The sequence below is a fragment of the Eretmochelys imbricata genome, chromosome 5 (assembly GCF_965152235.1).
Source record: "Eretmochelys imbricata isolate rEreImb1 chromosome 5, rEreImb1.hap1, whole genome shotgun sequence".
In the NCBI taxonomy this organism is placed as follows: domain Eukaryota; kingdom Metazoa; phylum Chordata; order Testudines; family Cheloniidae; genus Eretmochelys; species Eretmochelys imbricata.
The window spans coordinates 2,108,482-2,133,636 of record NC_135576.1 but is presented as its reverse complement, the minus strand read 5'-3'; the positions used below and the strand labels follow the sequence as shown (position 1 = coordinate 2,133,636).

At 43.1% G+C, this 25,155-nt stretch overlaps 1 protein-coding gene across 3 annotated transcripts in view; it reads left to right on the top strand.

The window, feature by feature from the left end:
• UNC13B (unc-13 homolog B) overlaps positions 1-25,155 on the top strand; it is a 393,995-nt gene that overhangs the window by 229,950 nt on the left and 138,890 nt on the right. For all 3 annotated transcript variants that reach the window (XM_077816579.1, XM_077816578.1, XM_077816577.1), the window contains 3 exons: positions 8,774-8,852; positions 10,472-10,546; positions 11,149-11,368. In XM_077816579.1, coding sequence (XP_077672705.1) covers positions 8,774-8,852; positions 10,472-10,546; positions 11,149-11,368 — 374 coding nt within the window. The remainder of the gene's footprint in view (positions 1-8,773; positions 8,853-10,471; positions 10,547-11,148; positions 11,369-25,155) is intronic.

Sequence of the window (25,155 nt, the reverse complement as noted above, 5' to 3'; positions counted from 1 at the left end):
TTTCCAGTTTTCCATATAAATCATGCTAGTGCAATCGTTTGAGAACTTCGTGGACATGGTGGTCGTGGCTTGCTTTTGGACTACTGGAATAGAATCATAGGACTCGAAGGGACCTTGCGAGGTCATCTAGTCCAGTCCCCTCCATTTATGGCAGGACCATAATTATATGTATATGTGTGTGTGTGTGTGTGTGTGTATATATATATATATATAAAAATATAAAGTGTGTGTGTGTGTGTTAATATATATATATTAAAATTTAAAATTAAATTAAATAGCCTCTGATATGCTATTACAAACTGAACTAGGATATCCTGCTCCTCTGAGGTCCAGTTTGGTGAACACCTGAGCTGACCGGACTCAGTCCAGGTTCTCTGGGCTTTACTGGTAAGGGGTACTGATTGCATATAGTTATTATGTTCAGTGCCCTGTAGTCTACACAAACTCTCAGGAGCAGTCTTTTTTGCCAGAAAGAGTATTAGGGCTTCTGCAGAGGAGGTAAATAAAACCTTAGCTAGGTTTTCCTGAAGGTACTCACTTAACGCTGCCAGCTCTGGTTTTGACATAAATATACATGCCTGAATAGCATGTTAGCTCTGGGCTGAAAGTCAATGGGGCAATCATAAACACAATGTGGAAGCAGTGAGTCAGCTTTCTGTTCTATGACAATATCCTGGCAGTCTTAGTATTTTACAGGAAGATGTGGTCCATTGTATGGGTTTGGCATTTCTAGGTCTGACATGGTTGCTGTTATGTGGGGAATGTCTGGGTTGCCAGAGTGGGTACCCTCAGTCTTGGTTTCTAGGGTTTTGAGTTCTTGAACAGGAAAGCAACTCTCCCTACAGAAGCTGGATTGGAAGGTAATGAATATGGTGATTGTGGTGGTAAGCCAGCATGCCCCTAAAATCATGGTGAAATGTGAGGAGGTAATAAGGTTAAACCGTATGACTTTGTGGTGCTCCCCTGTCACCACTTCCATCAGTGCAGTCTCCTATGTAACAAGGCCTGATGCCAGCGGAGATCCACCTATTGTTTCTACCACGTCCGGTGTAACCTTGGGTTGTAGTGAGAGACAGAAGATTATGATGGTGGAAAAATCCATAAAATTGTCCCCTGCTCCCGAATCAGTCATTGTATGGGAAAGTCCTGCTCAACCTGCAGGATCTGCAATTTTAGGGGAATCTGTAGAAGTGGAGGTGGAGGAGGAACTCCTAGTTTAGCATAATCTCAGGATTTCTCCCTGGTGGTACCCAGGCTTGGGTTCATGACTGGGTGTGAAGTTAGTCTCTTCACTGTCATCAGGTTAGCATGGTTTTTGACAGGACGCTTGGCTACTGTATGCCCTGCTCCTCCCTAATAGAGGAAGAGGTTTTCCCATCTTTGGAACTCTTGTTCACCCAATGATAGGCGGGAACAAGCTCACTTGGTCCTGAGGGCTGAGCCTTAGGTAAGTGCGTGAGGTAGGAGGGCTCCTCCTACATTCCAGTTGCCATTCGTGCAGTCTGGTGCCTATCTGGATGCACAGGCCTGTGAAAGCCTCTTAAACTGGTGGGGGAGGGGATCCACCTGGTCTTTTAGTTCTTCACAAAGGCCATGCCGAAATGGATGGAGGATGACGGCGTTCCAGGTGGCATCTACAGCCAAACATCTGTACTGGCAACATAGGAAGGGGCTGACCCCAGGTTGGTGGGTTTTTTTTTGAAACTTTGGTAAGGCAGTCTCTGCTGTGTGGGCTTTGTGAGGGTCATTGAAAAATACTGGCAAACGCTTGTAAGAACGAATCCCAGTTGGTCAGTACTGAATGATTCTGTTCTAAAAAGGAAGAGGCCCATGCCAGAGCCTCACTGGTAAGCAGGCTCTATATTAGCCCCTACTTTAACTTGATCTGTTGACATATTTTTGGGATGGAGCATAAACAGGAGTCTGCATTGGGTAATGAACCTGTGAAACTTACTGCAGGTCCCATCATATCTCTCCAACACAGGCACTCTGGGGCTGGTCATCCGAGCCAGTGTTGTACGAAAAGCTGAGTGGGTACCCACAACTGCTCTGAGTATGGTAGCTTGCTGCTGCGAACGATTTCTCATCTGTAGATGTCATACTTGGTCCTTCAGTTTCTAGTTTTCTGCCTAGAGGGCAGTGATCTTCTGCTGCCGATTCACAGGCCCCTGGAGTGACGATGGAGCAGAAGCCCTGGTGGTATCTGTGCTCCCACTAGGGGTTCAACAAAGAGTCCTGGAGGAGACTGAGGGTGATCTGAGCAAACTGTCATGGCCCATAAGATGCATAGTCTGATTCAGTAGTCAGAGCCTTGAGTAGTGTTGGGGTCGTGCTCACACCAAGAATCAAAGCCAGAGTCTGAGTGAGAGGTCATGCCAAGGGTCAAAGCTGGAGTCAGCAACTGGGATCCAGGCAAAGAAGCAGGAACCAGGAACAAGGTGTGAGCCACTGGAACAGGGACGAGGTGTGATCGCGGGAATAAAGCAAGATAGCAGGAGCAGGAGGCAGAGACTTGGTCTCAGAGTCTGGGCAGTAAGTGTCCTAGTGACTGTTTGCACAAACAAGGGATAGGACTGGAAGAGGAAGCTTTACACCCCATGTTGTCCAATCACCAGTCTGCTGGTAGTCATCTGACCCTGCTGAGTCAGTAAGCATAGCCTCTGGTGATGGGGTATTGGCAGCAGCTCCCTTGTCAGCCCTTGTAGCCTGGTGCAGAGGGTACAGCTCCCACTCGCCTGCCCCATGGGCCTGGGATTGAGACGTGGTGCCAGACAGCAAGCACCATAGTTCAATTCAACAACCAAACAAGCTGACAAAGTTAAGATTGTGTGAGAGAGGTGAAATTTGGTTAGCTGTAAATCATCAAAACCACTGCTTCTCAACCAGGGGTATGTGTACCCCTGGGGGTATGCAGAGGTCTTCCAGGGGGTACATCAACTCATCTAGATATTTGTCTAGTTTTAAATTGGCTACATAAGAAGCACTAGCGAAGTCAGGACAAACTAAAATTTCATATGGACAATGACTTGTTTATACTGCTTTATATACTATAAACTGAAATGTAAGTATAATATTTATATTCCTATCAATTTATTTTATAATTATATGGTAAAAATGAGAGAGCGAGCCATTTGTCAGTAATAGTGTGCTGTGCCACTTTTGTATTTTTGTCTGATTTTTATAAGCAAGTAGTTTTTAAGTGAGGTGAAACCTGGGGGTACGCAGGACAAATCAGACTCCTGAAAGGGGTACAGTCGTCTGAAAAGGTTGAGAGCCACTGATCAAAATGACATTACAGCAAACCATATACTCTAAAAGCACAGGAATCTTCAGTAACTATTTCGATTTATATCACTAATTTTGCCCTATTGGTTCATGTAGTTGGCCATTCCTTTCCAGCCTCTGCCAGTCCATCTAGATGCTTATATGGCCCCAGTCACCCTCATATCTGAGTGCCCCCCCAGACATTTGTGGTGGTGTCCCCATTTTCCAGCTGCAGAAAAGGAGGTGCAGCAACTTGCTGAACATATCAGAGTTGTGTGACAGAGCCAGTCTGATGAGGGTCAAGAAAGACAAGCGCAGAGTCCTGCACTTAGGACGGAAGAATCCCACGCACTGCTACAGGCTGGGGACCGACTAGCTAAGCAGCAGTTCTGCAGAAAAGGACCTGGGGATTACAGTGGATGAGAATCTGGATATGAGTCAGGAGGGTGCCCTTGTTGCCAAGAAGGCCAATGGCATATTGGGCTGTATTAGTAGGAGCTTTGCCAGCAGATCAAGGGAAGTGATTATTCCCCTCTATTCGGCACTGGTGAGGCCACACCTGGAGTATTGTGTCCATTTTTGATCCGCCCACTACAGAAGGGATGTGGACAAATTGGAGAGAGTCTAGTGGAGGGCAATGAAAATGATTAGGGGGCTGGGACACATGATTTACGAGGAGAGGCTGAGGGAACTGGGCTTATTTAGTCTTCAGAAGAGAGGAGTGAGGGGTGATTTGATAGCAGCCTTCAGTTACCTGAAGGGGGGTTCCAAAGAGGATGGAGCTAGACTGTTCTCAGTGGTACCAGATGACAGAACAAGGAGTAATGGTCTCAAGTTGCAGTGGGGGAGTTCTAGGTTGGATATTAGGAAACACTATTTCACTAGGAGGGTGGTGAAGCATTGGAATGGGTTACTGAGGGAGGTGGTGGAATCTCCATCCTTAGAGGTTTTTAAGGCCCGGCTTGACAAAGCCCTGGCTGGGAAGATTTAGTTGGTGTTGGTCCTGCTTTGAGCAGGGGATTGGACTAGATAACCTCCTGAGGTCTCTTCCAGCCCTAATCTTCTATGATTCTAAGTGCCTTAACTCCAAGGCTATCCTGTACTTTAGAATTGATTATACCATACATTCCTAACAGAATTTGTTCAGTTCCATTAATGATTCCAAAGTGGTTTGAAGATGCAAGGTTATATACAAATGTTAACTATTTTTAGATTCAGAGATTATAAAGACAGGAGGGGCCATTGTGAGCATCTAGTCTGATCTCTCGTATAATACAGGCCAGAGAACTTCCCTTTATTCCTGTTTGAACTAGAGCAGATCTTTTTAGAAAAACTTGTAATATTGATTTCAAGATTTCCAGTGATGGAGAATCCAGCATAACTCTTGGTGAATTGTTCTAATGGTTAATTAACCTAACTTAAGGTTAAATTTTTAATTTACAGTCTGAATTTGTCTAGCTTCAACTTCGAGTCATTGAATCTTGTTATGCCTTTCTCTGCTAGATCGAAAAGCCCCCTGTTATCAAATTTCTATTCCCCAAGCAGTTAGTTACTGGTAGCGATCGTCACCTCTATCTTCTTTTTGATAAGCTAAATAAGTAGAGCTCCTTCAATCTCTCACTGTAAGGCATTTTCTCCAGCCCTCTAACAATTTTTATGGCTCTTTTCTACGCCTTCTCCAACTTTTCAACATCCTTTTCAAAGTGTGGACTCTGGAAATGTACACAGTATTCTAGTATTGGTCTCACCAATGCAGTACACAGAGGTAAGATAACCTTCCTCCTACTCAGTATTCCCCTGGTTATAAATTCAAGGATCACGTTAGCTCTTATTGCATTGCCCTGGGAGCTCATGTTTAGTGGTTTGTTCACTACGACCCCTAGATCCTTTCAATGTCACTGGTTTCCAGGATACAGTCCTCCATTCTGTAAGTGTGGCCTACATTTCTCGTTGTATAACTTTTTGCATTTGGTTGTGTTAAGACACCTTTTGTTTGAATGGGCCCAGTTTATCAAGCAATACCAATCACTCTGTATGACTGTCCTCAGTATAATCAATTCTAACCACTCCACCACTCGTTGTCATTCAGAAATGTTACCAGTAGTGATTTCTGTATTTATTTCCAGATCATTGATGAAAATGTTTAATAGCATTTGGTCCAGTACAGTGGTTCCCAACCTTTAACAGCCTGTGAACCCCTTTCAATAAAATGTCAAGTCTCACAAACCCCCTCCTAAAAATGAATATTTCCAGGTATTTTCTCCTTTACCTGAGTATAAATTATAAAAGCAGTGATCTTGGAAATATAAAATTTGTTTTAATGCCATGCTTATTACACACTATTATTAATCATTACAGTATTTTTATTACATTATGAAAATGGCAACACTCTTCCAAGATCTCACTTTCGTAGCTTGTATCACTTTGAATAAGCGTGTTATAAGACAAGTCCCTTATGTTTCATCAAGGAGTATCAAATGTGAAACAGCATGAAGATATTAAGAAGCCAACTCAGAGTTCCTCCTACACAAGCATTCAGGTCTTGAGCAGTCCAGGCAAACAATGTATATTATAACAAAGCTTAAACTTGTTCTTCATAATAATTTTAAAAACAATACTAGCCGCCTATTTAATTTTAAAAACAGCAAAAAATGTCCCCCCCCTTTTCCATTTCTTATAAGGAGTCTTGAAGTTTAAATCTCCTCATTGTGACAGATATGCTTGCTTTGATCTGCTTAGCTCTTGGAAGTCCAGGGGCTCTGGGCTGCTGCCCCCATGCTGCCCGGGGTCCCTAGGGACAGCTCTGTCCGCCATTAGGGAATTTCCCCCCAAGAACCCCCTGTAACATTTTGCAAACCCCAGTTTGGGAACCACTGGTCTAGTACCATACCCTGTGGGACTCCCCTAGAAACATCCCCATTTGATGATCATTCTCCATTGACAACTACTTTTTGAGATCTGTCAGGTAGCCAGTTTTTAATCCACGTAAGGTGTGCTGTATTGATGCTGCATAATGCGCATTTTAAAATAAGAAGGCTCTGTCATGGCGGTCCATCCCTCTTTTATGGAGGAAATCAGGATGTTTGCTTGAAAAGTTCTGTTTTTAGTTTACATGTTGTCATAAATATAAAGGGAAGGGTAAACCCCTTTGAAATCCCTCCTGGCCAGGGGAAAGCTCCTCTCACCTGTAAAGGGTTAAGAAGCTAAAGGTAACCTCGCTGGCACCTGACCAAAATGACCAATGAGGAGACAAGATACTTTCAAAAGCTGGGAGGAGGGAGAGAAACAAAGGGTCTGTGTGTCTGTCTATATGCTGGTTTCTGCCGGGGATAGACCAGGAATGAAGTCTTAAAACTTTTAGTAAGTAATCTAGCTAGGTATGTGTTAGATTATGATTTCTTTAAATGGCTGAGAAAAGAATTGTGCTGAATAGAATAACTATTTCTGTCTGTGTATCTTTTTTGTAACTTAAGGTTTTGCCTAGAGGGGTTCTCTATGTTTTTGAATCTAATTACCCTGTAAGATATCTACCATCCTGATTTTAGAGAGGGGATTTCTTTACTTCTATTTACTCCTATTTCTATTAAAAGTCTTCTTGTAAGAAAACTGAATGCTTTTTCATTGTTCTCAGATCCAAGGGTTTGGGTCTGTGGTCACCTATGCAAATTGGTGAGGCTTTTTATCCAACATTTCCCAGGAAAGCGGGGGGTGCAAGTGTTGGGAGGATTGTTCATTGTTCTTAAGATCCAAGGGTCTGGGTCTGTAGTCACCTAGGCAAATTGGTGAGGCTTTTTACCAAACCTTGTCCAGGAAGTGGGGTGCAAGGTTTTGGGAAGTATTTTGGGGGGAAAGACGCGTCCAAACAGCTCTTCCCCAGTAACCAGTATTAGTTTGGTGGTGGTAGCGGCCAATCCAAGGACAACGGGTGGAATATTTTGTACCTTGGGGAAGTTTTGATCTAAGCTGGTAAAGATAAGCTTAGGAGGTTTTTCATGCAGGTCCCCACATCTGTACCCTAGAGTTCAGAGTGGGGGAGGAACCTTGACACATGTAGTGTAACCACAGTGATCTTAAAGGAAAGCACATTTGTTCACAGCTAGTGCTCTGCGCTTTTGTAGTTAGCATACTGCCTTCTACTTGGTGTTGTGTAAATGCATGCAATGGATTTAGTGAGGCACTTAACTCTCAGTGACAAGCCACTTTGAGCTCAAACTTACATTTGCCTAATATCACTTAATAGGATTATTGTGATTGTTTTCTGCACCAAGGAAAATGAACGGTACCATTTAATATTACACGCTGTAAGCGTTGCCAAGGAAATGATTCTGGTTTTCATGGAAAGAACACAGCCATTCACTCCGCTGCCGACTTTACTAATGAATGGCTGGCACTTCAGTGTGGGAATCTATAATGTTTTAAAATCCCCCTCTCTTTCTATAGAAAATGTTTGAAATTTAAAGGCGATGATTGTTTCTGTTACAAGAATCCTGCATTGGTCAGGTAACTTGCATGGAAAAGAAAGTATACTAAAAACTATTTATTTTTGGAGAGTAGAATCTTTTAAGTTTTGATTTAAAAAAATCATTGCATCTCTTCTGGATGCTGTAAAATAAATATAATTTTACCATATTGAAGCACTTGTATTCCTGTTGTCTATGAATCTTCATGCCTCTACCTGTCAGCTTAGTGATAGTCCTTGGTGATGAAATCCATCCTTGCCCCGAGGTTTGGAATATTAGAAATAGCCTTGGTATCATAAAAATAAAAAAACTAGAGAAATGTTTTCTCCTTTTCCCCAAAATACGGAATTTCCCCCCAAAATCCTAAAGGCCTGAGTCCCAGGACTTGTGTTCTGCACTGATGTGAATGACAGTTGGCTATGACCTTTAGGCTGGTCATTCTCCCTTTGGCACTTTCCCACCTTATCTACCTCTCTCTCACACTGTAACAGTGTTCTGAATACTGGTAGATACACAAAAAATGACAGGAGGCTGGGTTACAGTAAATGGAGTGTGTCTGTCTAGAGTTTGAAGTGTTGCTGCCACAATTCTGTATGATTACTTCTGGCATTAACTCTGTCAAAACTTGTGATTTTTTTCTGAAGAAGAGATCAAAACTGATTTCATTGGGAGGGGCGGCGAAGAGAGGGGATAAGAAGGAGGCCAACATGGTTTCCAAACCTCCAAGGACTTTTATGACATGCTGCTCAAAATAGCAGCAGTAAATTGTGGATGCAGCTATACCAAAAGAAAGCAAAGTGCTTCTCAGCATTTAAACTTGACACGGTTATTTGTTGTAGGGTTTAGCATTTTCTATTTGTTACTGAGTCACAATGTATTAATCCTTCAAGTGTCAAGATTGATTCCTTCTATTTACATTGATTACTTTATTAGCAGAGTGATCAATATTTGCAGGAGGCCATGTTTGGTTTCTACAGGATGTTTTGTGACAGTATCATACTGTGCCATTTCTGTGACCTTATTAACACATTTCCCCCGTGTACTTCCAGGCCTGCAGGTGGTCTCTATGGCATTGACAGCATGCCTGATCTACGTAAAAAGAAACCAATTCCACTTGTCAGTGATTTGGTAAGATTTTTCTTTCTATGAATATAATACTTGCTGTAGTCACTTTGTGCCTTGGGGCGCAATACTGTTTATTACTCCAGTTAATTTATCTCCAACCTATGGGTAGAATATGAAAACGTCTAGACTAGTGTTTCGGAAAAATACTAGGTGCTAAGAACGTTCAAGAGAAATAAATCTGCCGACTGTTTCTTCGTGTCTGTACACAGGACTTGTTGTGCTCCTTGACGGTTAAAAATTCCTCCCATCACTGAAACCTGTTTGCCCACTGTTACATGTTCCAATAGAAACCATACAGTGAGGTCAGCTTGCTTTCTTACACTGATGGCATGTCAGATGAGTGTAACTTTTATGGATGGTGTTTGAGTATTGTATCAGGTGCAGCTAATACATTAACACTTGGGAGAAGTTGTGAAATCTCTAACCTCCATACACTGATATCTAAATGTATTCTATGTAAAGATAGAGAATTTGGTTTGTTCATCTGGCACGTGCAGAGGCTAGGAGGGTATGTTTTACTAACTGCTTGTATCTCTGGGAACATTGTAATAATGGAATTAACCTATTATACTTCTTTTGTATGCTTTCACACTCTCTCTACAGGTTATGGTAAGTGGAGCTAAAAACTGTCCACCACGTCTTTACCCGAAGTAAAGATTTTTTTTTACTTTACTTCCCCTCCAATGTTTCTGCTTTTTTATTTTGAATGCTGCCATACCACAATGCATGCATATGCCTCACTCTGGCCCACCACATCACTGACTGAATGAACCTTTTCAGTCTTCTCTCAAGCATCATAAATCAGAGTAAGAGATGGCTTCTGAGAGGGTTAGCTGGCTTTATTAGAACCAGCAACATCATCTCTTATTTCCTTGTCTGCCTTCCTATAGCTAGAGTAGTTTGCTGGAGGACCTAATCTGCTTATCTAGCCTTTTAGATATTGTTTAGATGCCAGTGGCAGGTGCTGAAAAAACAGTAACCAAAGAAATGTAAGATTGCAGTCCCTCCCTCATATGTAATGTGAAGGTAGATACTCTGAGAAGCAGTGATGATCATTATATTCGGTGATTGCCACTGTATGTGACACACAGACACATTCGAACACACTGCCCTTCCGACCCCATGAAGTCCTTCAAGATTTTAGTTTATCCTCCTCATTCTGACCCAATCCAGCCATCCCTGTTTGGAGCTCTTTCTAGGTGACAAGGCTGATAATTTGATGTCCTTTGTCTGAGTGAACTTGAATGTAGAAGCTGGAGCATGAGTTTAGAACACTGTGTATAAACCTTGTCTGTTTCAAGGATGCAGGAGAGAATCCAGTTTTCATCTACACTTCATACAGAGGAAAATAATAAAATTCACTCCAGAACAAAGTGGATTGGGGCAGAAGGAAACATAAATGATTAACGAGTTTTATGTATTTAAAGTACACACCCTGACTCATTCTGGGGTAAGGAAATTACATTTGGAATATGTAGCAGAGGGCTGTTGACTTGTGTAGACTTTCTGTTCAGTACCATTGCTGGTAGCAGAATCTTCCCTTTTGTGCATATACAAATATGTGACCTCCAGTGAATGTGTGTACACTTTTGTAATGAATAACAGACACTTTTCCTTCTCAGTCATTGGCTCAATCCAGGAAGGCTGGAATTACCTCAGCAATGGCCACTAGAACTTCTCTTAAGGATGAAGAGCTGGTAAGTAGAGTTTATTTGTTCCCCGGGGCCTTTCCTAAACAAATTAATTGGGGGGCTGGTTCTGTGAATATTGAGATTCTTCTTGGAGTATCAGATGAGCACTGCAGGACGAGGAGTCTAGGTGTAAAGCAACCGGTATTACTTGGTTTTTAAAAAAATGTGTGTCAAATATGATGTCCCAGATAGAACCTTAGAATAGCATGTAAGGGTCTGATTTCTGAACAAAGACATGCCGAGTAGATCTTTGTTATGTAGTGTACTATTACACACAGACCTAACTTCTCTTGCTCTCTGAATGTCATTGGTTATGGTTTATTTAAAGTAACTGCAAAACTGATTTTGAAATGGTGTTTTCTGCACATCATTTCTACAAGGTCCTCTGGTTAGCATGCTTGGCTACCTCAGTCATGGCTCCATCAGGCGTAACATGACAGGCGTTGATGATTTAATCTTAGCCTTTTCTCTTTTTCATTCAAGAAAAATGATACATTCCCTAAAGAAAACAGTCCCATCATCCCAGGATAAGACTCTCTTGCTTAAACAATGCATGTTAACAGCATCCTAATCCCAGACATTGCTTCATGTGTGTTCTTGTATTGCAGAAATCTCATGTATATAAGAAGACCCTGCAAGCCTTAATTTACCCTATCTCCTGCACAACCCCTCACAATTTTGAGGTGTGGACAGCTACGACCCCTACATATTGCTACGAGTGTGAAGGGCTCCTATGGGGCATTGCACGGCAGGGTATGCGCTGCACTGAATGTGGGGTCAAATGTCACGAGAAGTGCCAAGACCTGCTCAATGCTGATTGCTTACAGAGTGAGTGGCTTTTCCTTGTAACATTTTGACAGTGGGGTGGGTGGGAACGTGGAGAGGAGGGGACTGGAGAAGAGCCATTCGCAAACAAGTTGTCCATAGTCTTTTCCAAACTGTGCACATATACAGAATCTCGTAATTGACGGTTTGTTTAGATTTGTGTTAGTCTAACGACTGGTGAAGTCTCTCAGCTTCTATTAAAATGACTACACATTTTCTGAAATGAATGAGATCTTGAAATTGTGCTCTGCACTGCTGCTGTTCTACACCGCCACCACCCTCTTGCAGACACATGCCCTTTCCAAGGAGAGGGAGAGATGGACTTGTGTTTTAAGGCACTGGTCTGAAATACTACAAAGGAAGGTACAATTCCTGGTTGTGCCACAGACTTCTCGATTGACCTTGAGCAAGTCCTTTAATCTCTCTGCCTCAGTTCCCCACCTGCAAATTTGGAATGGTAACATTCATGTGTCTTACAGGGTTGGAGAGTGTTTGTTATGATGAATCCATTAATGTGGAGAGGCAGCTTGATCTAGTGGGTAGGCACTGGACTCGATGTTCCGAGCTTGGTCACTCCTGCTGCGTGACTTTGAGCAAGTCACATCTCCTCTTTGTGCCTGTTTCATTCTCATCCTTAGTTTTAGAGTGCCAGGTGTTCAGGTCAGGTGCTGTCTGTGTGTACACAGCACAATGGGGCACAGATCCTACTTGGAGCCTTTAGTCACTACCTTCATACAAACAATATGTTTGAGATGCTGGTGTCCTATAGCAAATGAGGGCCATGTAAGAATCTACATAGAGATATCACTAGCGAGGTGGGATATTCCTTATGAGTCAGTTAATTTTATTATTTCTGCAGCACCTCACAACTGCATGAGGCTTTTCAGAACTGTTAAAAGGGCCCTGCTACAAGGAGCTTACATTATAAATTAGATATAATACACGCAAAGGAAAGGTTTAAGGGATACAGTAGAGAATGAATCTTAACAATTATTTGGAATGCTTGGAACAGATCGTTATTTTTATTACTACATGTAATTAGGTTAGGAAAGATTAGACTTTTATCGATAAATGTTGGTAGATATCAATTTTCTCCATACACACACAAACCAAGGAAAAACTATTTCTATTAATGATGATCAAAATTTACAGATAATCTATATAAGAAAAATGCTTCTTGAAAACTTTAATATTAGTTTTACATAAGGGATATTTACTTTGTAAAGTGGACAGTTTGTATTTAAACCTTATAAAGCTTTAACTATTTGAATCTGTCCCCACTGTCATAAATAATTGTCTAACCCTCCTATTGTCTGATCCGTGCTTACTTTACAACTGTGAAAATTTAAATTAATAAAAATGCTTAAAATAAACATTGATGTTATCCGTCAACATTATACAAAAATAAAAAATGATTTTTGACCAGCCTATATATAATTCTGTTTCTTAATGTGATCTTTAGTTTAGAAGTATTAGATCAGCCACAAAAGCACAATATCTTTAAAAGGACATGGGATGAAAGTTCCTGTCAGACATCTTAACTCCTGAGTTGGAATGTCTGTCCTTGTGGCAGGAGTGTTCATGTTTACTCTGGGTTTTCATGGTCAGGTTTGTTTTGTTCCAGTTTGTTTCTGCAATTTACCAAAAAGCCTGGTTAGTTGTACAGATGGTCTTCAGTGTTGAGATGAAGAGCCATTGAAATCCTTGCACATTAGCCATTGTTAAAACATTTGCATCTGGAGATAATTAAAATGCATATGCACGGTACGGTGACATTTTTATAGCATGGTGCCAGTATAAAAAGAAGTTTGAACTCTAAGGAGAGCCAAGGAAAAATTGGTTGGTAGTAACCCGAAAAGATGAAATAAGACAGTGAAAGGTTGAGATAATGCGATTAAAATCAGCATTTAAGAAAGGGCTAAGTACTTAGGGAATGCAGCGAAAATTTCATACCAAGGATAATTCTTGTATGGAATAGAAGCAGCAATTGGGAATGTGTTTTAATAAATTGCTATCCGTAGACTTGAATTTAAAAAATGGAGAACAAATGGAAGACACACACACCTGTGCGAAGCTAAAGTTGTGGCCACCTCCTGTCAAAATCTAAGGCTATGTCTACCCTGCCCTGCAGTTTGGACTTCGGAGGAGTGTATACCTAAGGGCTGCGCTGTATCTGCCCCATGCAGATGATACAGGCGCAAACTAAAATGTTCCTAGTTTGCATTAATAAAGTCGTCTTTGAAGAGGACTATGTTAACGTGAACTAGGAACTCTAGTTTGCATCCTTGGTATCCATACAGGGTAGTTACAGTATAGCACTTTGGTTTGGAGTAGTATTCACACCCCTTTAGTCCGAACTGTGGGGCGGTGTAGACACACCCTAAGCGTGTGATACTTCAGTGAATAGGGTTGTGTGGAGAGTGGTGACCAAGTACAGCGAGCTGGAGATCAGGAAACATTTAGGGTGGGGGTGAAGTTACCTTGTTTAGGAAGGAGAACTTTGGAGAGTTCATGTGGTCTCTGTGGATTTGGTTCAAAGGCGCTCAATAGCCCAGTAGTGGAGGGAAACTGATGCAACAAGGTAGACATAATTGATGGGCTAGTGTAACCGTGCGCAGACTCACCGGCGGTGCCTCCTGCTGGTCATCTCAGGGAATTAGCATTCCAGCCTCCGGAGCACCCTCTTCAGGCCGGTGTCTCACCTTGCTGCTGGCTCCTGTGTCCCTCCCAGGGGAACCTGCCGCTTTCACTGGGTGCTGCCCTCCGGCAGTACCCCACAGTTCTGGGGCTCCCCCTACCAGGGGAACCCTCCATCCACTATCCCTACCTCGCCTCAGTCGTAGGCTCCTGCCAGTCACCAGCTAGTCCCCGCACCCTGGGGCAGACTGCAGTATGAGCCACTCATCACTGGCAAGGCTGGGTTTGGACCTGCTGCCTCTGCCTACTCGTGGCTGCCCCTGCAACCCCTGTACCTAATAGGCCTTCCCAGGCCTGCAGCCTGGGGCTTTCCTTGGGCAGAGCTCCCCGGCTCCCTTGACCTTTCCCCAGCCCTGCTCCAAACTAGGTCCTCTATTCAGGTCTCTGCAGCCAGGTCCCTACCTCTCAGAGCTAGAGAGAGTGTCTCTCCTGCTCCTGGCTTCCCTGGCCTTTATAAGGCATGGATTCACCAAGGGCAAGTCATGCCTGACTAATCTAATTGCCTTCTATGACGAGATAACTGGTTCTGTGGATGAAGGAAAAGCAGTGGACGTGTTGTTCCTTGACTTTAGCAAAGCTTTTGACGCTGTCTCCCACAGTATTCTTGCCAGCAAGTTAAAGAAGTATGGGCTGGATGAATGGACTATAAGGTGGATAGAAAGCTGGCTAGATTGTCGGGCTCAACGGGTAGTGATCAATGGCTCCATGTCTGGTTGGCAGCCAGTATCAAGTGGAGTGCCCCAAGGGTCGGTCCTGGGGCCGGTTTTGTTCAATATCTTCATAAATGATCTGGAGGATGGTATGGATTGCACCCTCAGCAAGTTTGCAGATGACACTAAACTGGGAGGAGAGGTAGATACGCTGGAGGGTAGGGATAGGATACAGAGGGCCCTAGACAAATTAGAGGATTGGGCCGAAAGAAATCTGATGAGGTTCAACAAAGACAAGTGCAGAGTCCTGCACTTAGGACGGAAGAACCCCATGCACCGCTACAGACTAGGGACCGAATGGCTCGGCAGCAGTTCTGCAGAAAAGGACCTAGGGGTTACAGTGGACGAGAAGCTGGATATGAGTCAACAGTGTGCCCTTGTTGCCAAAAAGGCCAATGGCATTTTGGGCTGTATAAGTAGGGGCATTGCCAGCAGATCGAGGGACGTGATCGTTCCCCTCTATTTGACACTGGTGAGGCCTCATCTGGAGTAGTGTGTCCAGTTTTGGGCCCCACCCTACAAGAAGGATGTGGAAAAATTGGAAAGAGTCCAGCGGAGGGCAACAAAAATGATTAGGGGTCTGGAACACATGACTTATGAGGAGAGGCTGAGGGAACTGGGGATGTTTAGTTGGCGGAAGAGAAGAGTGAGGGGGGATTTGATAGCTGCTTTCAACTACCTGAAAGGGGGTTCCAAAGAGGATGGCTCTAGACTGGTCTCAGTGGTAGCAGATGACAGAACAAGGAGTAATGGTCTCAAGTTGCAGTGGGGGAGGTTTAGGTTGGATATTAGGAAAAACTTTTTCACTAGGAGGGTGGTGAAACACTGGAATGCGTTACCTAGGGAGGTGGTGGAATCTCCTTCCTTAGAAGTTTTTAAGGTCAGGCTTGACAAAGCCCTGGCTGAGATGATTTAATTGGGGATTGGTCCTGCTTTGAGCAGGGGGTTGGACTAGATGACCTCCTGAGGTCCCTTCCAACCCTGATATTCTATAATTCTATGATGAGGCCTGCTGGGTCTGTTTGGGGCTTGGCCCCCAGCTGTGGCTGCTCTGCCAATCAGCCCAGCTCTTCCCCTGCCCCAGCCCCCTCCCAGGGCTATTTTAAACCCCTCTGGGCCTGAGCGGGTGTCCACCCCACTACAGCTAGCCAGAGTGTGGAAAGATGCTGAAGATAGGAGGGTAGCTGAAGATGGTGAACATATTATCAAGAAGAGGAGGGAACAGACACAGAAGGAGCTGCAGAGAAATTGGAGAGGTGGTGATGGATCATAATGTTTAGGTGTACCCTTGGGATAAGCACACAAATATTAGGGCTGAAAAAAGTCTCCCATGAAAAGGCTTTCTCATGAGTTTTCCAGTATTCCTGAAGGTAGAATACACACACTCACTCTCTCACTCTTTAGATAGGGTATAGGTTGAGTTTGAGGAATGAGCAAAGGTCCCAGCTGGCCTACGCATCTCTAATCATAATAGGGATTCCTGCAGGAAAAGCAAGAATTGAGATTAAATAAATCTGAGACTTTGAACTTTCCCAGCTGCATTAAGATCAGATGTGTGGGGCTTTCTTTTAGCAGGAATCCTTATTCTGACAGTTTGAGAGCATGCTCTCCAAATGTAGTTTCGCTTAATTCCACATAAGCCTATAGGATGAAGTTACACAAGTAAAATGGATTTGCAGTGAGCAGGGTCATGAAACAAATGCCATTTTTTGGATGCTACCTTGAAATTTTGAGTAGTTGCCTGAGGTTTTGTTCTTTTGAGTCAAGAACTCCTGTACTTGCTGAATGAAATAAGACTATTGGACATATTGTACTGATGCTCAGAAACCAGAAAGATATTGAGATTCTGTGGAGATCTGGGTTCAGATTTGCTCTGCATAGTTTCCTCCTTTCTAATCTAAACCAAATCTAGTTTTTGTTGGTTATATTATGGTAGTGCTCAGGGGCCCTAGGTCGGATTGGAGCCTCGTTGTGCGCGCTATACAAACACTGGTAGAAACAGTATCTGCACTAAGAAAAGGAGGACTTGTGGCACCTTAGAGACTAACCAATTTATTTGAGCATGAGCTTTCGTGAGCTACAGCTCACTTCATCGGATGCCTACCGTGGAAACTGCAGTAGACATTATATACACACAGAGACCATGAAACAATACCCCCTCCCACCCCACTGTCCTGCTGGTAATAGCTTATCTAAAGTGATCATCAAGTTGGGCCATTTCCAGCACAAATCCAGGTTTTCTCACCCTCCGCCCCCCCCCCCCCCCCACAAACTCACTCTGCTGCTGGTAATAGCTTATCCAAAGTGACCACTCTCCCTACAATGTGCATGATAATCAAGGTGGGCCATTTCCAGCACAAATCCAGGTTTTCTCACCCCCTCCACCCCCATACACACACAAACTCACTCTCCTGCTGGTAATAGCTTATCTAAAGTGATCATTAAGTTGGGCCATTTCCAGCACAAATCCAGGTTTTCTCACCCTCCGCCCCCCCGCCACACACACACAAACTCACTCTCCTGCTGGTAATAGCCCATCCAAAGTGACAACTCTCTTCACAATGTGTATGATAATCAAGGTGGGCCATTTTCTGCACAAATCCAGGTTCTCACACCCCCTCACCCCCCTCCAAAAACCACACACACAAACTCACTCTCCTGCTGGTATAGCTCATCCAAAGTGACCACTCTCCCGACAATGTGCATGGTAATCAAGGTGGTTCATTTCCAGCGCAGATCCAGGCTTTCTCACCACCCCCCACCCCTGGGAACACACACACACACACACACAAACTCTCCTGCTGGCAATAGCTCATCCAAACTGACCACTCTCCAAGTTTAAATCCAAGTTTAACCAGAACGTCTGGGGGGGGGGGGGGTAGGAAAAAGCAAGGGGAAATAGGCTACCTTGCATAATAACTTAGCCACTCCCAGTGTCTATTTAAGCCTAAATTAATAGTATCCAATTTGCAAATGAATTCCAATTCAGCAGTTTCTCGCTGGAGTCTGGATTTGAAGTTTTTTTGTTGTAAGATAGCGACCTTCATGTCAGTGATTGCGTGACCAGAGAGATTGAAGTGTTCTCCGACTGGTTTATGAATGTTATAATTCTTGACATCTGACTTGTGTCCGTTTATTCTTTTACGTAGAGACTGTCCAGTTTGACCAATGTAAATGGCAGAGGGGCATTGCTGGCACATGATGGCATATATCACATTGGTGGATGTGCAGGTGAACGAGCCTCTGATAGTGTGGCTGATGTTATTAGGCCCTGTGATGGTGTCCCCTGAATAGATATGTGGGCACAGTTGGCAATTGTTCATTGCTCTGTTTGAGGGATAATTGTTCATCAGCTGTTTGAGGGATAATCTGTCTGGATTCTTATATGGTAGTTGTCACTGTAGCATCTGGTTTATAGCTGGTATTAACATCAGTCTCTTGTTTCCAATTAATACAAAGTTCCAAGTTCTGTCTTCTACAGGTATTTATAATAAGACTATTGCTGTAATATGAGCATTAACATACTTACATACGTATATAATTAATTGGTCAAGAGAAGATATTCTCTCATCCCCTTCTACTGCCATTTTCGGATGGGCTAGAAGTTCTTTTTCCATTAGTACTCCCATTCTTCCGTCCTTTCTTTTTATCCTCGGTTCACATCAAGCTATTGTTGAAATCCCTAAGGGAAAGCTACTGGAAAAAGATGGCTTTTATCCCTTGCACTGAACATGGCATTGGCATTGTTAATTGTAGTAGTGCCCAAAGGACCCCCAAACCCCAGATATCTTTGTGGGAGTAGCTGGAAAATGACTGATATGCATGGGGAAGCGAAGGTTGGGGATGAGTGGCCATGACGCTAAGAAATGAGGGTGGAGAAGGTGTGGGAGCAGAGTTTTGAAGGGTTTTTAGAGTGAGGATGTTCTGATGGTAAGATCCTCATTGAAGGAAGTTGCACAGCCATGGACCAGCTACTGAGAAGGCCCAGTGTCTTACTCCTGTGTCTGATTTTTTATGCTATTAATTCCATCCTGCCTGAGGATTACAACTAGCTCAGTCATTTGAGGGTCTTAAAATAAAGAATCAAGGTCTTAAACTGAATCTTTTATTGAATAGGAATGTGGCATGCATGATGCTGGGGTCATGTGTTATTGTTGGTCTGTGCTACTCGGAAGACCGGCCACTGAACATTACACCATCTGGAGCTTCCCTTATTGCCATGTACTGCAGTCATCAGCTCGTAGCTAGTGATGCATGGATTGCTGTGGCTATGTTGGCATCTGACAAGAAGGGGTTTAGCTTCCTGGCCAGATGAAAACAGTATTAATTAATCCTGACTTCTGATGCCATTTGGGCTCCTGGAATTCAAGTTCACTTTTAACTTCTTCAGACAGTTTTTGATTCAAGATTGGAAGCCAATAACATTTTTTGTGAATAGGAAACTTTTGCTTATTAGAATCTGAACATATTATAACCTCCGAAATTGGCTCTGAAATTGGATTGTCCTGTGTGATGGGTATGTTTGCAGTCGTGATAAAATTTAATTTTCCATGCTGAGTAATGATTAAAGCACCAGGGTGATGAAGCACCTGTTTGCTCCCAATATTCTGTTTTGGGAAATATTTGCACAGAATGAGTAAGAATATGCTTACTTTACATTTTAATGTCTATTTTAAGTTCTAAGAACAAATAATTTCCAAGCATCCTCCTCCTACTGAACAGCTGTCTTTTATACCACCAATGCTGCTGTCTTGATTTTTTTTCCATTAAACTGCCAGTGCTGTTATGTTATGCTTTGCTAATAGTTGTGATCAGTATTGGTATGGGTCAATCTGTGAGTGGATGCAGAGGGAAACCGGACCACTGTGCCTCCACTCCCGGATTGACTCATACCATGACTGGTTTCTAGAGAGTGCGTTGAGGACGTCCAAACCCATTTATAGGGCACTGAGCATCTCAAGATCTTGTATGTTCTTCAGGCCTTTGAACTCTGTCACTGCAGTCATTCACTGGAAGAGAGTTTATTCTTATACAGCAAACCTTGCAAGAACAAGCAGGCCTTAAAGTTAGGAAATTGTCTATCATTTATAACAAATCATTTACATTCACGTCTGGTGTGGTCAGTGATTGCCTCCAAAAGTAATGCTGAAAAACAGAACATTTCCACCCATGCCACTGAAGCTCTTAGGGACTGGATTGGATTGCAAGTTATTTCCCGTAAAGTTGGTAAGTTTTTTAGTTCATTCTAGATTTCGGAATCCCAGATAATGCTGATAAAATTGGACTGTTTGCCTTTTTGGTTTCTCTCAATAAGGTTGTGTGTTCTAGGCCAGTTACCCAAGGATTTTATTATGTGTGTATATATATGTAGGGGATAGTGTATGCCCTGTGACTGAAAGCCTTAGTCATGTTAGAGTTGCTTTGTACTTTGTATTTGAAGTTCAGAGTATTGCCCTTTGGATCATTTCAGCTCCATATATCTTTACTGAATGTTCAGTCTATAACTGGATCGTTGGCTGATATAAGATATCACTGTGGGAGAAGGTGAGAGGTGCTTGCACATCAGACTGTGGGGATTACTGAGACACGTAGTCATCTTTTTTCAAGACTAAAAACACCCAGTTTTTTAATTTCTTTCCTTAGAGATCAGGTTTTCTAAACCCTTTTACCATTTTTATTGCTCTTCTCTGGACTCTCTCTGGTTTGAACTCTCACATCTTTCCTAAAGTGTGTCCTTTGGAATTGGACACAGTACTCCAGCTGAGGCCTCACCAGTGCTGAATACAGTGAGACATTTACTTTGGGTCTTACATACAAAACTCCTCTTAATACAGCCCAGAATGAGATTAGCTTTTTTTGAAATTGCATCACATTGTTAACTCCTGTTCAATTTGTGATCCAAATGCTTTTCAGCAGTACTGCCACTTAGCCAGTTATTCCCCAGTTTGTACTTGCACGAATCATTTTTCCTTTCTAAGTGAAATACTTTGCATTTGTCTTGGTTGAATTTCATCTCGTTGATTTGACACCAGTTCTCCAATTTGCCAGTCACTTTGAATTCTAATCCTGTCCTCCAAAGGGTTTGCAACCCCTCCCGTCTTGGTGTCCTCTAAATTTTATAAACTGTTATTCTCTAGCTTGTCCAGTCTGTTGCTCGTGGTGGTATTTTCCTTAATTCATGGCTCAGATCTAACTGATGCTAACTTCTTGTGAGCAGTTAACATAACTATGAAATTTATTGGGGAATGATAAATCTTGGGGCCATCATTACTATCTCACACTTCTAGGAAGCTTTTGGATTTTGGAGATGTGTAGATAAGCAGGATTTACATGTTGGACTTCTTTGGTTCGACTTAGTAGTTGAATGCCCTTGAAAGATTTTATCTCCTGCTAGCTTCTTGTATTTGTGATTGGTGTGTAATAGCTACTTCACCTCCATCCTCTCTTCTTACGGTCATTCACCTTAATTTTGAATTTGCAGCCTTTCAAACATTTGTAATTTTTATAGCTACAATATTCTAAGTGGGAGTTTTTCAAAGACACTTCGGCCTATGGTAATGCCAGAGATCAGACTAGATTATCATAATCCGCTCAAAACACCATGTGGGACCTTTCTGCAAGGACAATCACAAATGCTGTTCCTCCAGAGATAGTCTCCAAGTCATCCATTGGCTGTAAGGTTACATCAGCACTGCAGGTGGGAGTGTGCCTCTCAACTCTAGTAGACACACATGCTAGCTCTGCTCAAACTAGTGTGCTAAAAATAGCAGACTAGCTGGGGTAACAAGGGTGGCAGCTCAGGCTAGTTGCTGAATTACAAAGGCCCCCTAGCTATGTACTTGAATGGATAGCCCAAGCCAATACCCGTGCTACCTCCAGCTACTCTGATATTTTTAGTGCATTAGCTCAAGCAGAGCTAGAAGTGCTGTCTATCTGAGCTGGGAAGCACACCACTAGCTGCGGTGTAGATGTACCCTAAGACTGGAGAAGGACGACCACATACTGACATTGATACCAGTGGTCAAACTCACCTAGAGCCCAAGATATATCTTAAGGGAGGAATTGGCGTCTCCTTCTGAGACTTTGGGACATCCCAACCAGCACGAGGGCTGCACCGTTCGAAGACAATATACTCAACATCCTCGCAAGCCTATGCAGTTTCACTGTGATGAAGTAGGAACCCCGCTCTCCCACATTCAGAAAGTGTTCCTAAAGAAGGGATACTAGAGGATCCCATTTGGAGCCCTATCTCAAGCAAGACGTCACTGGCTCTGGACCAGCCAATGTCAACCTTGACCAGAATCCTTACAATGTTCCACTTTGGCCATGTTGGCCTTATTGAGGACTATTTCTGCACAGGTCCCAGATTCCCCTCCCAAGCACAAAGGAAGAGAAGGAGTGCTGCCATTAGCAAGGCCCTCCGTGTTAGAGCAGGATATTGGCTTCCACAAGCAACTTGAGGTTACAACTGGGGGACAGGAGCAAAAATGAATGTTGCCTCCCAAAGCGCCTTCCTTGTCGTCGTCGTCGTCATCAGGTGAGAGAGTAACACCAGTGCCAGCGATTGATTTCAAGTCATCCCAGGACCTCTGGGTTGTGAACTATCAGGCTCCGTTTACAAAATAGAACTTTCTCTCCTGGGAAACAGCCACTTTCTTCTTGAAACTATAGTAAAGAAGAGAATTGTCAGACAGATAGATGAATATAATTTGTAGGGGAAGAGTCAACATGGTTTTTGTAAAGGGAAATCATGCCTCACCAATCTACTAGAATTCTTTAAGGAGGTCAAGGGACGTGATCGTTCCCCTCTATTCGACATTGGTGAGGCCTCATCTGGAGTACTGTGTCCAGTTTTGGGCCCCTCACTACAAGAAGGATGTGGATAAATTGGAGAGAGTCCAGCGAAGGACAACAAAAATGATTAGGGGTCTAGAACACATGACTTATGAGGAGAGGCTGAGGGAGCTGGGATTGTTTAGCCTGCAGAAGAGAAGAATGAGGGGGGATTTGATAGCTGCTTTCAACTACCTGAAAGGGGGTTCCAAAGAGGATGGCTCTAGACTGTTCTCAATGGTAGCAGATGACAGAATGAGGAGCAATGGTCTCAAGTTGCAGTGGGGGAGGTTTAGATTGGATATTAGGAAAAACTTTTTCACTAAGAGGGTGGTGAAACACTGGAATGCGTTACCTAGGGAGGTGGTAGAATCTCCTTCCTTAGAGGTTTTTAAGGTCAGGCTTGACAAAGCCCTGGCTGGGATGATTTAACTGGGAATTGGTCCTGCTTCGAGCAGGGGGTTGGACTAGATGACCTTCAGGGGTCCCTTCCAACCCTGATATCTATGATTCTATGATTCAACGAGCATGTGGACAAGGGGGATCCAGTGGATATAGTATACTTAGATTTTCAGAAAGCCTGGAATTCTACCTCAATTAATCCATTAATTTGCCCATCCTACACAAGGAGAGAAGTTACATGCTGTGGATGTTTCAGAGCCCTACTTTATTACATCAACATAATGAAACCATTCAAATATATCTTCCTGTTTATTTCTGGCTATAGCCAGCTGTTCCAAAGGTCTGGCCATCTCATTACAGAGAATACCTAAGTGGATAACACAGTTTACCTTGTCTTGACAGTTGACTGATATACCTCTCCCACTGCAGAGATCAAGTGACATTCTCTGCCTGCTTCAGAAATATGCGAATAGCCAAAATCCACTGAACGTGCTGGGGTAACCGCCACCTTTGTCAAATATTACATACTGGATTTAGCCACTAGATCAGCTGCCAAATTCAAGACAGCAGTACTACAGTCTCTCTTTGACTGATGCAGCTGAAACTCCTTATTTCCACCGTCCTGGGGGCCTACTGATTGCCAGGCACATACAGTGTGATCCATTCTGACACTGACTACAAGAAGAAACTATGGTTACTTATCCTTGTAGCCTCATTCTGGGACAAGAACCTTATCTTCTGATCAGATTAATATTCTTGTTTATATATATATATATATATATATATGGGTTATAGCCTTGCCAGTTAATCTCCTAAAATCAGGCAACATCCTGTAGTAACTGTAGTTCTTTGAGGTGTCATAGTCAGTGTGGATCCCATTAGGCTCCATCCCTACTTTCAGAATTCTCAAACCTTTGAATTGCATAGAATCTGAAGGAAGGTTGCATTTGCGGTGCCCTTTATGCCATCACACACGAGCACGAGGAGGCACAAGGCTTGTGCATGGCCCTGAGAGACATTGCTATTAAAAAAAAAAAAAAAAAATCTGATCTCGCACGCATGTGCAACTACAGTGGGATCTACACTACCTCCCTCTCGAAGAACAACTATTACTATGGAGCAAGTGACTGTACTGAACTTTGTATAGAAGTCTTCTGTCACCTGCATCTCTTCAGACATTCAAAAATGTGTAGCAAATCATGCAGAAATAAAAATTCAGCTTTATCAGAACCACTCCTGTGCGCTCATGCTGACATTTCTAGAAGTATCTCATTCACTTAAGAGCCGAGTCCTGTGGAAAGTCTTGGTTGCTTCAGCACTTCTGAAAATCTCAGCTTAAATCTTCTCAATGTGTATAGATTTCCTGTGCAATTTACATGCTTAAATCTTGGGTCAAGTGCTGTAGCTATCTATAGAAATTTCATCTTGGTATCTTCTCTGCATTTTGTCAAATTTGCAGTGAAAGTGTTCTTAAAACAAACCACGTATGCTGGGTAATTATCCAAGACTGCTATAACATGAAATATATGGCAGAACATGGGTAAAACCGAGCAGGAGACATACAATTCTCCCCCAAGGAGTTCAGTCACAAATTTAATTAACGCATTTTTTTTTTTTTAACAAATGTCATCAGCATGGATGCACGTCCTCTGGAATGGTGGCTGAAGCATGAAGGGGCATACGAATGTTTAGCATATCATAGGATATCAGGGTTGGAAGGGACCTCAGGAGGTCATCTAGTCCAACCCCCTGCTCAAAAGCAGGACCCATACCCAATTAAATCATCCCAGCCAGGGCTTTGTCAAGCCTGACCTTAAAAACTTCTAAGGAAGGAGATTCCACCGCCTCCCTAGGCAACGCATTCCAGTGTTTCACCACCCTCCTAGTGAAAAAGTTTTTCCTAATATCCAACCTAAACCTCCCCCACTGCAACTTGAGACCATTACTCCTTGTTCTGTCATCTGCTACCACTGAGACCAGTCTAGAGCCATCCTCTTTGGAACCCCCTTTCAGGTAGTTGAAAGCAGCTATCAAATCCCCCCTCACTCTTCTCTTCCGCAGACTAAACATCCCCAGTTCCCTCAGCCTCTCCTCATAAGTCATGTGTTCCAGACCCCTAATCATTTTTGTTGCCCTCCGCTTGGCTCT